We start from the raw sequence: 14379 nt of genomic DNA on the forward strand, positions 1-14379 counted from the left end.
AACCCGAACACGACTCGACATGATATGTTAGTCAACCCTATTACACACTTTAAGTTGAATTGTATATAAGTTATAAATTATAATCATGAAACTATTGGTGTATCTAATATTCTATACAAATATTTTGAGATAAGGTCACACAAATTTGTCTATAGTTTAGTAACCAAAAGTTTCGGTCCAATTTTTTTTTGCGAAGCGTGACAATAATTGTTTAAATCGGTTATTGCCTAAACGGTAAATTATTTTTTCGGTATGATTTTCTGATTAATCATACGGTTTTCGATTAACTATTAACCGTTATTTAAGTTATGTTATTATATTTTACTTAATATACATATATATTTTCTATTATTGGAGATTGAATTTAATTATATATATATATACTCTATATAAAAAGTATTATAAATGGATACTAAGTCAATTGGAAAACATTATTAACTAACACTAAGAATTCACTCCATTCCCTAATTTTAGTGTTTATATTATTACTAAAGTTTTCAAACAATCACATACTTCGTCTCATCGCATATATTAATAAAATTAGTTGTTGGAAAATGTTTTATACTAATTTAATATAGATTTTTTTTTGCTTTTTCTGTTAACCGTTAACTCAAAAATCATAACAGTAGTCGTACTTATTTGTTCCATAACCGTACCGTTGAAACAATTTTTTTGTCCGTATGATTACCACTCATTTAGACCGATTTTTCAATTCCAGTTTTTAAAACACCCCTAATCATTACAATTAATCATATATTTCTTACTTATTATGTAAACAACTCTAAAACATGTCTTACCATTTTATTACTTTTGTTCTTGTCCATGCACTTATGAGCATATGATCCTCATATTTGATTTGTTCCTATATTGATGGTTAACCATATATATTTTCTTCTTTTCCTATTGCCTTGATTTTTGTTAGAATCTCTTCTATATCCTTTCAGCATTACTATGATTACAATCTTCCCGGAATCAACTTAACTCATTATTTAGCATGCTTCAATCACATTGTTGTAATTTTTTGGTCATCAATCAAGTTTGTTTATGATTTTATAATGGAATTTTTTTCTACATTGAAAAGAAGATGATAGGATCATATGATTATGGAAAATACATTTTGGAGCAAAGGTTATATTGGGCAAGTGCCATTGGTATGTCAATACTTGAAACTAGATGGAAATTTTGTGAACAACAAAATTGGCCCATTAAATCACACAACATCTACAGTATTGGTTCAATTTATCTTCTTTTTCTTCATTTCAAGAGTGACTTATGCTATTTTACGACATCTGCAACAAAATATATTTGCCGCTCAAATCATAGTAAGATTTTTCCCAATTTCAATTATTTTATATCTATTTCTTCGGTCATATTTTAAATTACATGATAATGTAACATATAATTGTGATTCACATTAGTGAACATTACATGCTCACCAAAATCTAGTGTGCATATATACATGCAATCAAATTCCAATTATTGCTAATTTGTATTTGATTGAAAATATTATGACATCATGCCTTTAAATCCCCTAATTCATCTCTTGAAATTGTAATATCTAAGAACCTACTAAGAGCTATCTAATTTTTGTCAGCTGAAAAGTGGCTAAACACTTCATGGTTATGAAATTTCTGTTGTCTAGATTTTCTTATCATATTTTAGATTACCTAGAGTTTTATCTAAATGACTTTGTAACATATAATTTAGCCTTTAGCGTGCATAAATACATTTACCTCACATATATTTTTTCATGAGCTATAGAATAAAATATGAGGAAAAATGAGAAGGAAAAGAACTACAACCAACATTTATCTAGATTATCTATAAATGATGCTACATTTTTATGCTAAAACTACAACATATAACTTTTTTAGCTAGAGAAAAAAAACATTAACTAACAACCATACAACATCTACAATTGGAATTAGGTTCAACCATATATATGTCTACTAAAGATTATAATATAAATCTCACTCTCAAGAATCCTGATTTGGAAGAGTTCATATGCCCTAACTAAAGTTTTCCTTTGTTTCTTCATGTATATATTTGATGCAAGGGGTCTGACAATCTCTAGTAGGAATAATGATACCCATTATAAATCCGTGCGAACACCAATCAACAAACATATTGAACACACAAGCAAATGGACTAACAATACCGACTTTTATATACGATTGATAGTCAATAATCATCTTTTATTAGGTATTTGCTATAAGAAAAGGCCATTATTTTGATTCGATTCACTTATAATTGTTTTACCTTAATAATTTGTTTCTAATATTCCTAAAAATAACCAAATTTCATAATTACGGATACTACAAAGATGGATAACAATAGAGATCATGCAAATTAAAATATAATGTATGTAATTATATTACTTTGTAAGCAAAAAATTAAGACAGCTTTACTAATCGTTTCACGTGTAGAGTTGGATATGAGACGGGTCAACTTATTGATCGCTTGATTTGGCATGAGTTTGATACTAATTCTACAACCAAGCAATGACATACTTGAAGCAATAACTAATATAATAGCCTAAATTAATATGTGGAGTGGATTTTTGAAACAAAAGTGATGCCTATTTACGTATTACTGCAAACATATATATGAGTATTTCAAACTTGAATAGGTCCGGTACATGCAAAATAATTTATTGTACACCAGATTTCGTATGATATAGTCAGTTTTGATTTGATATAGTAAGTTTTTGTATGATGTATGTAATGATTTTTCTCTGATACATCCAATCTTTTATGTGAGACATTCAGTTTGGATTCACAATAAATTATTGTGAATTTAGCCCACTCAATAAGAATTATTATTCAAGTAGTTTTTTTTTCACTTTGCCTATAAATTTACTTTACCTATACCTTAAATCCTTAATGCTTTCTTTCCCATTGCAGGCTGGCATCCTTATTGGACCATCGTTTTTGACCCATGGTCGAGAAGTCTATGATAAGTTTTTTCCACCGGGTGGCACATTAATACTTAAAACCTTTGGATATTTAGGTTTCATAATCCATCTATTTGCATTAGGTGTAAATGCTAGTACAAACATTATAAAAGATGTAGGAAGAAAAGTTATAATTTTAGGACTTAGTAGCTTCATTTGTGGCGTAGGTATAAGCTTCACAACCCTCAAAATAGCCAAACTTACTTCTTTCAATATTCCAGAGCACCATCTTACATCATTAGGACTTCCTATGGTTCTTACATCTAACTCAGTATCATCATTTGTTGTTATGACCTCTTTCCTCATAGAATTGAACATGATTAACTCAGAATTAGGAAATTTAGTTTCTTCAGTGTCAATAATCACTGATTTTGTTGGATGGTTCTTAGTAGGATTCGTGGGAAATATAGCACGAACAGTACTAAATAAAGATATTAAGCAATCATCATTAATTATCCTTTGTATATTTGCATACTACCTTACCATATTTTTCATTTTACGACCCTTAGTTATATACATATCAAGGCGTACCCCAGAAGGAAAACCAATGAGGGAGAGCCATTTTTTTGTGATCATTATTATGGTTCTAGGAGTTGCATTTGCTGGAGATCTTCTTGGGCATAGTGCTGGATTTGGTGCATTTTTATTTGGGTTAGTGTTACCAGATGGACCACCATTAGGAATGACGTTAATTGAAAAGTTTGACACTATAAGTTCTGGTATACTACTTCCTATTTTCTGTATTGTGAGTGGACTAAGGACAAATATATACTCTTTACGTTATCCATCATCCATGATCATTGAACTAATCTTACTTATGGGATATTTCGGAAAGTTTTTGGGAACCTTAATATCAGCTATATTGATTGGGAGAATGACTCTCAATGTTGCCTTACCATTTGCTCTCCTCTTGTGTTGCAAAGGAGTTGTTGAACTCGCTGTATATGGAAATTTTAGGGATACACAGGTATGTATAAATTATAATAACGCATTTTCATCAATTGTTATGAACGAAAATAAAAAAAATAGGATCATTTTTTCCACACCACAATGTTAGCAATATAAGTACACAAATTCTTGGATATAACTGTTACACCATAATTAATGATATAACAATCCACAAAACACCGATTCTTCAGTTAAAAAAGACCAAATGACATGAGATTCATGTCATTATTCGTATAGACCATGTCATCCTTGTTAGAGTCTATGTCGTGTTATACAATAAGTTATGGTGTAACATGTTACACCCAAGACGCACTCATATAAGTATGTGATGTGGAATATTCACATTGGTGTGCATAAAAGAATCTCATTATCTCTTTTAGTAACCTAAGCTATTTTCATTGCTCATAACACTATTTCCGTGGAACCATCGTTCTTTATTGGAATAGAGTAAGAATGAGTCATGAAATTATCACTAAGTTCTTTACTTCTTTATACATGATATTAATTCATTTAACATTGATATTATTTCCCATATTAACAATAGTCATTATTTTTCATTGCAGCTAATATCAGATGAATTATTTGCTCTTTGTATAATCACTATGTTGATTATAACTGGAATTTGTGTACCACTAGTGAAGTATCTTTACGACCCTTCGTCACAATATGTCAATATGAAAAGACAATCAATTCTAGAAAAGGGGAACAAAGGAATTCTCAAGATGTTAGTTTGCATTCACAAAGAAGATAATGTCCCTTCTATCATCCATTTACTTCAAGTTGCTAAACCAAGAAAACAAAGCCCATTATGTGTATTAGTTCTCCAACTCTTTGAACTTATTGGTAATAAGAAAGCCATTCTTGCACCATATGACGAAGTAAATAAGAAGACATTAACGGGAAGAAATTCAGAACATGTAGCTACTGCTTTTACACAATTTCAGAAACAAATACGCGAAAATTTGAGAATCCAACACTTCACTGCAGTTACGCCTTATGCTTCTATGGACAATGATATATGCACCCTTGCATATGATAGAGGAGTAGATATTATCATTCTCCCTTTCCACCAAAACTATAAGGGTATTGATAAAATTGTCGCGGATTCTTATAGCATCAATATAAGAAATGTTAATCGTAGAGTCATAAGGAAGGCTCCTTGTTCAATAGGAATATTAATTGATCAAGGAACACTAGAGGATGGCTACCATACAATCAGTGAATGTCAATCATTTTATATAGTTGTTGTGCTATTCCTTGGTGGTACTGATGATCATGAAGCACTAGCATATAGTAGACGTTTGGTAGAGAATCCAAATGTTCAACTTCAAGTCATTAGAATTAAGTCATTGCTTAACAACGACGACACAACTACTGATGAAGGAAATGTCATTGACAATATGATTGTAAATGACTTTGTTGTAAATACTAAGAATATGAAAAATGTCAAGTTTAAGGATATCTTTGTAAATGATGCAGTAGGAACTACGAAAATTATTCGTTCGATAGAAGGCAATGTGGACTTAGTTTTGGTGGGAAGGTACCATGATCCACAACTCTCAGCTATATCAGGACTAATGGATTGGAGTCAGTGGTCTGAACTTGGTGCAATTGGTGCTGTGCTTGCTACTTGGGATTTTCAATTTTCAGTGTTGGTAATACAACAACATCAAAATGATTACCATCAATCGGAGGGACAAAAAATGGTACAAAAGCAACAAAAACAAGTCAAATCAATGCATACAAGACAGAATTCTAATGCATCTTTAGCATCTATAAGAGATGGAAATGAAACCACGTCATTTGATACTAAAGATTCACATGCTTACTCTAATCTTGTGGTAAATCAATAGCTGAAATAATAGTTAATTTGTATATCATGTTCATATATATAACACAAACATAATGATAACCAACTTGATATGTATCACTTTTTTTTCCTTCTGCTATGGAGTATAAGTTATCACGAGTCTCTCTTATCACATAGTAGTAAGTAATAATCAAATTCAAATACAAAAATATAAATCCTCTCATTAGGCAAGATCATGAAGGCTTCTCTTCACCTCATTTCAAAAATTTACTACTTATTCTCGTTAAAATCAAATTAATCCATACTAGACCTTTTAATGTTTAGTTTCGTACTAGTACGAATGATGCAAACTCCTTCCCAAAGTTCGCTTGAGTAAAAAACCATGTTGTCACTACAAGAAAACCATTCAAAGAGGGTAATTTTTATTAATAGAAAAGGGCAATTAGATTATTGTCTTGTGTAAATATAGGAAGGCAACCACATTTCCCCGGTTGATATTTGATAAGAGGAAGATTTTACTATTTTGCCTTCTTTAATATCATTAAGAGGACAATTTTATGTTTGTCCTATATAATATCAGCAAAGAAGACAAAATTTATAGATTTGTCCAGTTTGATCTAATCTAAGACAGACTAAGAGCACAATTTTGCAATCTTGCCCTATTTTAATATTTAGGAACAAGGAAGACCAAGTTAAAAATTGCCTTATTTGATAAATTACAATAAAAAAAGATAAATTTAGACATAAGAATAATTTTCATCATTTTCTTTTTCTTTCTCTCCCAGTTCAAACTTTCCACCCTAAAAAACATAAATTGAATTCTCTATTTCTCACTCTTGCAGAACACAAATTCTTATATGTGACCGACCCATATATAAGGTCCACGCAGGATTTTTACAGTAAAAAATAACCCAAGTGACCTAGATTTTTTCTCTCCTCTTTTCTTCTCTGTTCCTCCTTCCTCTTTGAATTTTTGGAGTTGAGGACGATACATTTCACAACCCAGATTTCGTTGTTGTAGAAGTGTTGATATGAAGGAACTTTTGTAAAGTTCAACAACTATTGCATTGGAATATCTAGAAAAGCAACTTGTTTAGAGAAAAAGTTGTCGAATGGCTCTCTCCAACTCACACTTGCTCAATTGATTTTTGAGAATGACATTTTATGGGTCAGACTTGAGAATGAGGGGAAATGAATTTTAACCCATCTATTGCATCTCTTATGGTAAAATATTATTGTAATTTCAATTATTCACAAAAAATACCTTATTTATCTATATAAGTAACCTCATTTGTTCATAAGAGTAACTTCATTGGTTCACAAAAGTAACTTTATTTAATCATACGACGATCCTATTTAATCAAAGAGTAACCTCAATTGTTCACAAAAGTAACTCCATTTGTTCGTATGAGTAACCTCATTAGTTCACAATAGTAACCCTATTTCTTCATTAAGTAACCTCACTTAATCATATGACAATCTTATTTAATCATATGAGTAACTCCGATTATTTACAAAAGTAACCTCATTTATTCATAAGAGTAACCTCATTCGATCACATCAGTAACCTCATTTAAACATATAATAACCTCATTTATTCATATATTTATTCATATGAGTAACCGCAAATGTTTACAAAAATAACCCCATTTATTCATTCAAATAACCCCATTTATTCATACGAATAACCCCATTAGTAACCTAACTTAATCATACGAGTAACTCCAATTGCTTACAAAAGTAACCCCATTTTATTCACAAATTGTGTGTTTCTCCATGGATTTTTTAACACTTTTATTAACTAATTCATTCATTTATAAGGAGTAATCCTATTTATTCATACTAGTAATCTCATTTAATCATACGAGTAACCTCATTTTATTCACGTAAGTAACCCATTTTATATGCATAAGTAACCCCAATTGTTCATACAAGTAACCTCCACTTATTAATACGAGTAACCTCATTCGTTTGTAAGGAGTAACCCCATGTATTCATATTAGTAATCCCATTTAATCATATGAGTAACCTCATTTTTTTCCACATAAGTAACTCCATTCTATTCGTATCAGTAACCCCAATTGTCATACAAGTGACCCCCACTTATTAATACAAGTAAACTCATTCGTTCATAAGGAGAAACCCCATTTATTCATACTAGTAAACTAATGTAATCATATGAGTACCCCTATTTTGTTCACATAGGTAATTTCATTCTGCTTATAAGAGCAACCACATTTATTTATAGGAGTGACACCCTTTTATTAATAAAAGTAACCACATACTCTTATAAATAACTCTATTTGTTTATAAGAGTAACTCCATTCATTCATAAGGGTTTGTGCATAAGGGTTAACTTCAAAAGGTCATATCTCACAGTGTGGTTTAATTTTTTAGTAAGGGTATTCTCGTTAATTCACACCTAAAAAACTTACCAAAAATAGAAAGTTTTGAATTGTTGTATTTAATTTGAAACTTTCCAAAAATGAAAACTGTTGCGTTTAAAACGAAACGGAGGTAGTACAACTGTTCAATCATGGCAGAATTGAGGGTAAATAATTTTTTGCCCTTTAAAACAAATAGGGCAATTTTTGGATGTAAGAGAGCAATTTTACTTACCCTCTTTGATCTCATTTGTTGTAATGTTTATGAAATGAAATTCAAGGTTGTCACCAAATTTGGGTGTAATGCGTATATTAATGTTTGATTTAATCTCATTGGTATATTTACGTTTTTTCCTATCTCATTGGTCTATAGGTTATGTATATTATTTATTTATATTTTAATATATTGAAGCAAAAACTAAAAGATAAATGTACCACCCTATCATGAAAAAAAAATCACCTAATCTCTTTGAGATATTTTAGGAAATAAAATCTTCTATAAAGAAAAGCTATTAACCAAAAAAATTCAGATAATCTTATTAATTTGTTCAAACTAGTAATTCTAAAATTTCCAATTAATACTAATGATTTTAAATATATATCTTAATAATTAATCCAAAAGAAAAATTTATGTATCACAAATTCGAGCTAAACTCGTTCCAAAAAATGTTCATAGCTAATTGTCCATTTTTCATAGATAACATAGGGCCTCTAACACATTTGAGACGACCCTGCCTAAACTATCTGAAGAAAGAATCGAAAGGAGCTAAGACTCAGCTTGAGGCAATATATCTAATGCAGAGGTAGTAAGATGACCATAAGATGTAATTAAGTCTCTAGCCTCGCTGGCCTCGCGAATTATATGAGTTAGACAATATACAATGAACTGATCGAGAAGTCCTTTAATATTAGTCATCAAAGTCGAGATTTACCATAGGTAGAAGAAAAGACGTTTGACAGGCCACAAGGTTGTCTACATTCAGCAACTTGTGAGTATTCCACTGATCAGAGGGGTGAACTTTATGATCTAGAGTAACCGCCAAAAGGTTCATATTGGATAGAGTTAAGAGACTCTCTTGTTGCAGGCAATTATCCAACTAGAAGAAAATATTCATGCTAGTACCAAGTTTCCAGCAGGTGCCTTTACGCGCGCGAGATTTCTCGTTGCTTGTAAAGTTTTACTCCAAATTTAGTTAAGAGTCTTTCGAGTGAGGAATGTAATCGAAGAAGGAAATAAAAAGACAAATACGTGTCTCGAATGATATGAGACCAAATAATCAAAGGGGAGGCAAGGAATTATTATTATTATTATTTTAGTTGTTTTTTCTACGGGAAAATAATATCATATTATTAATTACTTGCATCAATATCTGCTAATACAACATCATCAGGAGGATATTCTTCCAACCACGCTCGAAGATAATCAAACTTACAACTAAGCTTTGCTAAATCTAAGCAACCACATCCCCTTCTCTCTTTACAAAGGTGAAAGAAGCTTCACTACAACCGCTATGGATATCATTCAGGATGATGCTTCCGAGTTCTGTAGGTTCCATACTTGCTTTCTTCAACCTTAAAAAAATAGCAAAGTTATCCGTTTCCAACACAAAGTCCACAAAGCCAGCCTCCATAAAAATCTTCAATGCATGTCGCATCGTCATCGCTTCCACAATCACCATATCAAAGTCGCCTTGTAAGAATAAGCATGTTTCCACCACGAACTCCACCTAGACCCACACCCCCCTCCCCTTTGAAAATTATCGCGTCCGGGTTGATCTTGTATACATTTTCTCCTAGCAGTTTCCACACTTTATTTAGCTGAAGTTGGTTCACATCCATACTACTTACCTCGTTTGCTTGTTTAATCCTCCCACAATCCTCATGGCCTTGTGGATAACCTCTCCAACTATCTTTTTTCTTCCTTCTAATACCCACCCATTACGCCGCAACCATATACCCTAGCTCATACTCCAAAAAAGCTTCGCCAACTCGAGTCCTTGTACCTACTGCGAAGGGATCCACACCACTCTCGAAAAGAGCCCTCCTCATTACCATAAAACTCCATCCTTATAGGGGAAAGATACCAAACCCACCTTGCTTCATTGCACGTAGTGAGTGCATGTAAAACAATTTATCTTTTCTCACCACACATGGCGCACCTCTCATCCACTTCAAAACCGTGCTTCCCCAACTGCTCCATGACTGCAACCCTCCTTTTACAACCCTCCAAGAAAAATGCTTAAATTTTGGCGGCAGATTCGCATTCCATATCACTTACCACTCAAATCCCCCTTGATTTGTTGACGAGGTGGCCTTATCACTCACATATTCCTTTAATAACATATGGAGCACTCCTTACAATATACTTACCATCTTTTGAGTAGTGTCATGCCCATTTATCTTCATCATTAAGCAAAGGCACCTGGATATGCCTAATCGTTTTCACTCGACCTTGCGAAAGTAGCTCATCCAACGGCTCACAAATCCACTTACGCTTGACCCACAATTCTTTCACCATCAGGGGGATATCATTACGATTAATCGGAGTTGAGGGGATTTTGAAGCTTGGTAACTTTGCCACCCAATGGATCTCGCCATATATGTATGTTTGCATCATTTCCTATAACTCTTCTAGCCCCTTTTTCAATCACCTCTCTTGCCCCAAGATTTAGCGCCAAGTGAAGCTCATATTCAGGCTTGGCTTAGCCTCCCAAAAAGAGCAATTTGGGTAATATTTACCCTTTAAAACTTGAGCCATGAGAGAGTCTTCATTGTTCAACACCCTCCAACCTTGCTATGCGAGCATAAATTTATTAAACACTTGCATGTTTCTAAAACCCATACCCTCGTCTTTTTTTGAACTATACATATTATCCCATGCCACCCAACAATTCTTTCGTTCCTCACCTTTTTTCCCCCAAAAGAAATTCCTACATAACTTTTCTACCTTTTTAAAGATACTTAGAGGGATAGAGAAGCATTGCATTGCATAAGTAGGAATTGTTTGTGCTATGGATTTGATGAGAATCTCTCTGCACGCTTGTGACATATACTTTCCTTTCCAACCTTTTAGCTTTTTCAGATACGATCCTGAATAACTTGGAACACTTGTTTCTTCGAACTTCCAATGTAAGTTGGCAATCCAAGATGCTTGTCGTGTCCATCAACAACCTTAAATGATAACTTCATCTGAAGTAAAATTGTCTTCTCAAGTTCAATGTTTAGACCAAAAGACACCTCTAATTTGTCCATCATCAAATCTGACCTGAAGCAGCTTCATAAATTGAAAGAATATCCATGAAATTCCCAACCTCATTCTCACTAGCCCTCACAAATAGAATACTATCATCAACAATAAAAAAAAGATGAGATATATCATCAACCCGTCTAGCAATTTTAAGGCCATGGATGTGACCTTTTTTTTTTCGAGTCCCGCAATAAAGCTGATAGGCCCTCGGCATACATAATAAACAGGAAAGGAGGCAATAGATCACTTGCCCCCGACTCTACTCGGCTTAAAGTATCTCGAAGGTTTCCATTTACAATAACCTTAAACGAAGCAGAGTTCACACATTTCATGAAATTGTTAATGTAAGCACTGGAAAAACCAAATCTCAACATAATCTTCTCCAGAAACTTCCATACAACTCGAAACTTCCATACAACTCGATCATTTGCTCATGTCCAGTTTAATCCCCAAAAACCCTTTTTTCTTTTTCTTTTTATCCTTAAAATATAGAAACACTCATAGGCCACCAGCACATTATCAGTAATCAATCTTCCCGGCACAGAACCACTCTGAGACTCATGAATAATATTAGCAAGAATTAGTTTTAGTCTATTATCCAAGACTCTAGACACCATTTTATACACCACATTAAACAGACTAATTGGTCTAAAATCAACATGAGACTCACATTTTTTCTTCTTCGAAACGAGCACTATATGAGTCTGATTTATAGACACAATGTCACCATTATTATTCAAGATGTATAACACTTGCTCAATCACATCTTTGCCTACAATGTTCCAAAGTTTATGAAAAAAGATTGCAGACATACCATCAGGTCCGAGCGCTTTCTTGGGGTGCATCTGACACACTGCTTTATACACCTCCTTCTTCGTAAAAAGGGTTGCCTACAACTCATATTGGGTAGTAGGGCCTTCACTTTATCTACTACATCCGTAGCTTCTACATGCCCACCAGTGGTAAAGAGATTCTCAAAAAAGGCAGACAACACTTCCATAACTTGTTCTTCATCTTTAAACTCATTTCTTGCAGCATATTGATAAGAGGTTTTTAGTGTGTCGTTAAGACACCAAAAATTGCTTTTCAAACAATATTTATAAAATTTAACAAGCAATTACTAAGAACATAGTAAAGGCAAGTCAAGGGGAGATCCACAAGAAAAATGGGATTAATCAAAATCAATCAAGTCTAGGTTACCTAATTGAGGGATTTTTTGGGGGGTTTAAAAATGATTTGGTAACAGCTAAAACTAACTATTATCAAAGAACTAACAAATAACACGAGATGAAATATCAAATAGGAAGACACTAGAGTTAAGGTTACTAGTATGGATCAAAGGGGACAACGATTATTAATGCAATTGTGATTCAAAGGCGACAATTATGCAAGGTTTAGTTTTCCTCTAAAACACTTGAGTCCTCTCTCGAATAGTCCTCGAGAATAATCACTTAATCAATCAACTAACTTCTCCCTCGAATGGTCTTTAGTCAATTGATTAAGAGATTCTTTAAGTACGGAAAACCCCAAATATAGGATCCCCTTAATTTCTACCCAATATCTTGGTCTAGAAACTTAGTTGATTCATGAGGATGATAAAAGAGTTCAAAATTCGATTAAAAACATTTGAAATCAAGATACTAAAGTATAAGTGTGATCAATATCTATTATAAGGCCTCAAAACACCAAATTAATGCATAATCATCTTTAGATCATCACAATCACATTAACAATATATTTAACCTCTAATCCATACTTTCACCCTAACCCTAGATAGGAAACTACTCACTAATCATGGATTTTAAGCATAAAAACATGAATTCTATAACTAATCTAGGGCTAAACATGCTTAAGAAATAATAATTCTAATAAAGATAAGCAATTAAGAAACTATAATAAATGATATCTAATGATAAGAAGAACAAAGAATAACAATGAATAGAGAGATTAAAAACTGAAAATTTTGAAATTAAATTAATGAAAGTTACCTTGAAAGTGTAGAAAATCAACAACTTTAATCTATGGATCTCAATTCTAAGAATAAGAAAAGTGTTTGTCTCTCTAATGTGAACCCTAATATCCTCTCTAAACTATAGAATGAAAGCATCATCCCAAAACTAAACAACTCTCGTTATTAAAACGCGCATTGCTTTCTTTGCAAATTTAAATGGTGCAGGCGCACCAAATCAGGTGCGGAGCACCATTTCTTCTGTTCTCCAGCATACATCCGTCGTTGATAGGTGTGGGCGCACCATTGTCATAGGTGCAGGCGCACCATGTCATAGGTGCGGAAGCACCTTAGAGTGGTGCGGACTCACCAACTGTTCTGCTCTAGTCGAATAATTCAACTTAAAACGCGCATAACTCTTTCATTTTAGATCCAAATCAATTTTATGACGAGCCGTTGGAAAGCTACCGAAACAAGTTTCACCTCCAATTGAATTACTTTAATATGATTTGTGGTTCGAAAGTTATGTCCATTTGAAGTTCCCTAAATATGATTCTATTGTGCAATGTGCTGCTTTGTGACCTCCAATTGAAATTGCTTTAATATGATTTGTGGTTCGAAAGTTATGTCCATTTGAAGTTCCCTAAATAAGATTCTATTGTGCAATGTGCTCCTTTGTGCGAACGAACATGGGGCATGGTGCAAGCGCACCATTTCTCAACGTGTGCTTTATTTTCATTGCTTCCTTTGCTAACTCTATAACTCATAGCCATCTTAGGTAGTTCACCTATATCAAGAACATGTCAAAATAGGGTAAAAGCAATTGTACTAGAAATTTGATAAAAAAATGACTGAAAATCCAGCAAAATGACACTATGATCAAGAATGATCAAGTGAATGAAGTAGAAGGGGAAAAGGAGAATAAAAAGGGAATAAAGGGGGAGAAAAAGGATCATAGTGAGCTAAAAGGAGTCCATAAAGTGCTTTAGAAACGCACTTATCACATATTTTATACTGACAATGTTATTTCGATATACTCTCTGTTTTGCCTTAGCCTAAAAAAAGGTTGTATTTTTATCACCATTTTTT

At 33.0% G+C, this 14379-nt stretch overlaps 1 protein-coding gene across 1 annotated transcript; it reads left to right on the plus strand.

Moving 5' to 3' along the window:
• The first annotated feature begins 3533 nt into the window (after positions 1 to 3533).
• Positions 3534 to 5754, plus strand: LOC104891224 (cation/H(+) antiporter 14). Its single transcript, XM_010676886.3, has 2 exons — positions 3534 to 3920; positions 4465 to 5754. Exons 1-2 carry the CDS (start codon positions 3534 to 3536, stop codon positions 5752 to 5754), a joined length of 1677 nt encoding a protein of 558 aa, XP_010675188.2.
• The last annotated feature ends 8625 nt before the right edge of the window (positions 5755 to 14379 follow it).

Source organism: Beta vulgaris, chromosome 4, assembly GCF_026745355.1.
Source record: "Beta vulgaris subsp. vulgaris cultivar EL10 chromosome 4, EL10.2, whole genome shotgun sequence".
Taxonomy (NCBI): Eukaryota; Viridiplantae; Streptophyta; class Magnoliopsida; order Caryophyllales; family Amaranthaceae; genus Beta; species Beta vulgaris.